The sequence below is a fragment of the Peromyscus leucopus genome, chromosome 18 (genome assembly GCF_004664715.2).
Source record: "Peromyscus leucopus breed LL Stock chromosome 18, UCI_PerLeu_2.1, whole genome shotgun sequence".
Lineage (NCBI taxonomy): Eukaryota > Metazoa > Chordata > Mammalia > Rodentia > Cricetidae > Peromyscus > Peromyscus leucopus.
Window position 1 is genome coordinate 8,597,313 of NC_051078.1, and position 819 is coordinate 8,598,131.

At 67.3% G+C, this 819-nt stretch overlaps 1 protein-coding gene across 3 annotated transcripts in view; it reads right to left on the reverse strand.

Annotated features, from left to right (window-relative positions):
• Window positions 1–115, reverse strand: part of C18H12orf66 (chromosome 18 C12orf66 homolog) — a 16,272-nt gene extending 16,157 nt beyond the window's left edge. For 2 of the 3 annotated variants that reach the window (XR_003734527.2, XM_028869597.2), the window contains exon 1: window positions 1–115. This exon is cut by the window's left edge and continues 172 nt beyond it. Coding sequence is in view for 1 of the 3 variants with exons in the window: in XM_028869597.2 (XP_028725430.1) it covers window positions 1–63 (63 nt within the window). In the remaining 2 variants the exon portion in view is untranslated. The other variant, XM_028869598.2, reaches the window with a different exon arrangement.
• Window positions 116–819: the final 704 nt, after the last annotated feature.

An 819-nucleotide genomic window follows, 5' to 3' on the forward strand; every position in this document is an offset into this window, starting at 1 on the left:
GAACGTCTCCAGCACCGCCTGTTCCACCGGCACCGGGGCGGCTAGCGGGATAGACTCCCCCATGCGACCCGCGCGGCGCCAGCTCCACCCACGTGGCTCGGCTCGCCACTTCCGGGTTCCGAGGCAGGGGGCGGGGGAGGGACGCGCCTGCGCCGCCGCGTGCGGCCGGGCGTGCGTGCGTGCATGCGCGCGCGTGCCCGCGGGCGAGCCTGCTGCTGGCTACCTACCTGGGTGGCTGGCTGGGTGGCTGGGGTGCAGCGGGATTGCTCCGGGACCTCGCGGAGGGCGTGGCGGGGGCGCGGGAGGAGGGAGGAGGCGGCTCCGCGGACGCAGGTGAGGGACCCGCTGCAGAGCCACCACCCCGCCCCCAGGCTGGCCGCCTCCAGGCCCCCTGCGGCGTCCAGCCCCTGAGCGAGGGTGACGTCACGCGGGCTTGATGTCAGCTCTCACGCAGACATCATAGCCCTGATCAGCCCCTCAATCACATGGAGGTTGTTAGGTGGAAGTCTGGTTTTCATCCCTGCACACACACACACACACACACACACACGCCATCAGCTACCGCCTGGCCATGCCAGAGCTGTGTGGGTCCGCTGCCAGATCTCCACCTTGCCCATCCCTCTCAAACTCGATGAAGCTCCCTGGTTCGGGTCCTAGGAGTCCGAGGAGAAATGCACCTAAGTCCGTGCATTTTGCCCTGCAGGTTCTTCACGCTCTACTCGTGTGACGTTTAAGAACCTCCAGCTCACTGGGCGGTGGTGGCGCACGCCTTTAATCCCAGCACTTGGGAGGCAGAGGCAGGCAGATCTCTGTGAGTTC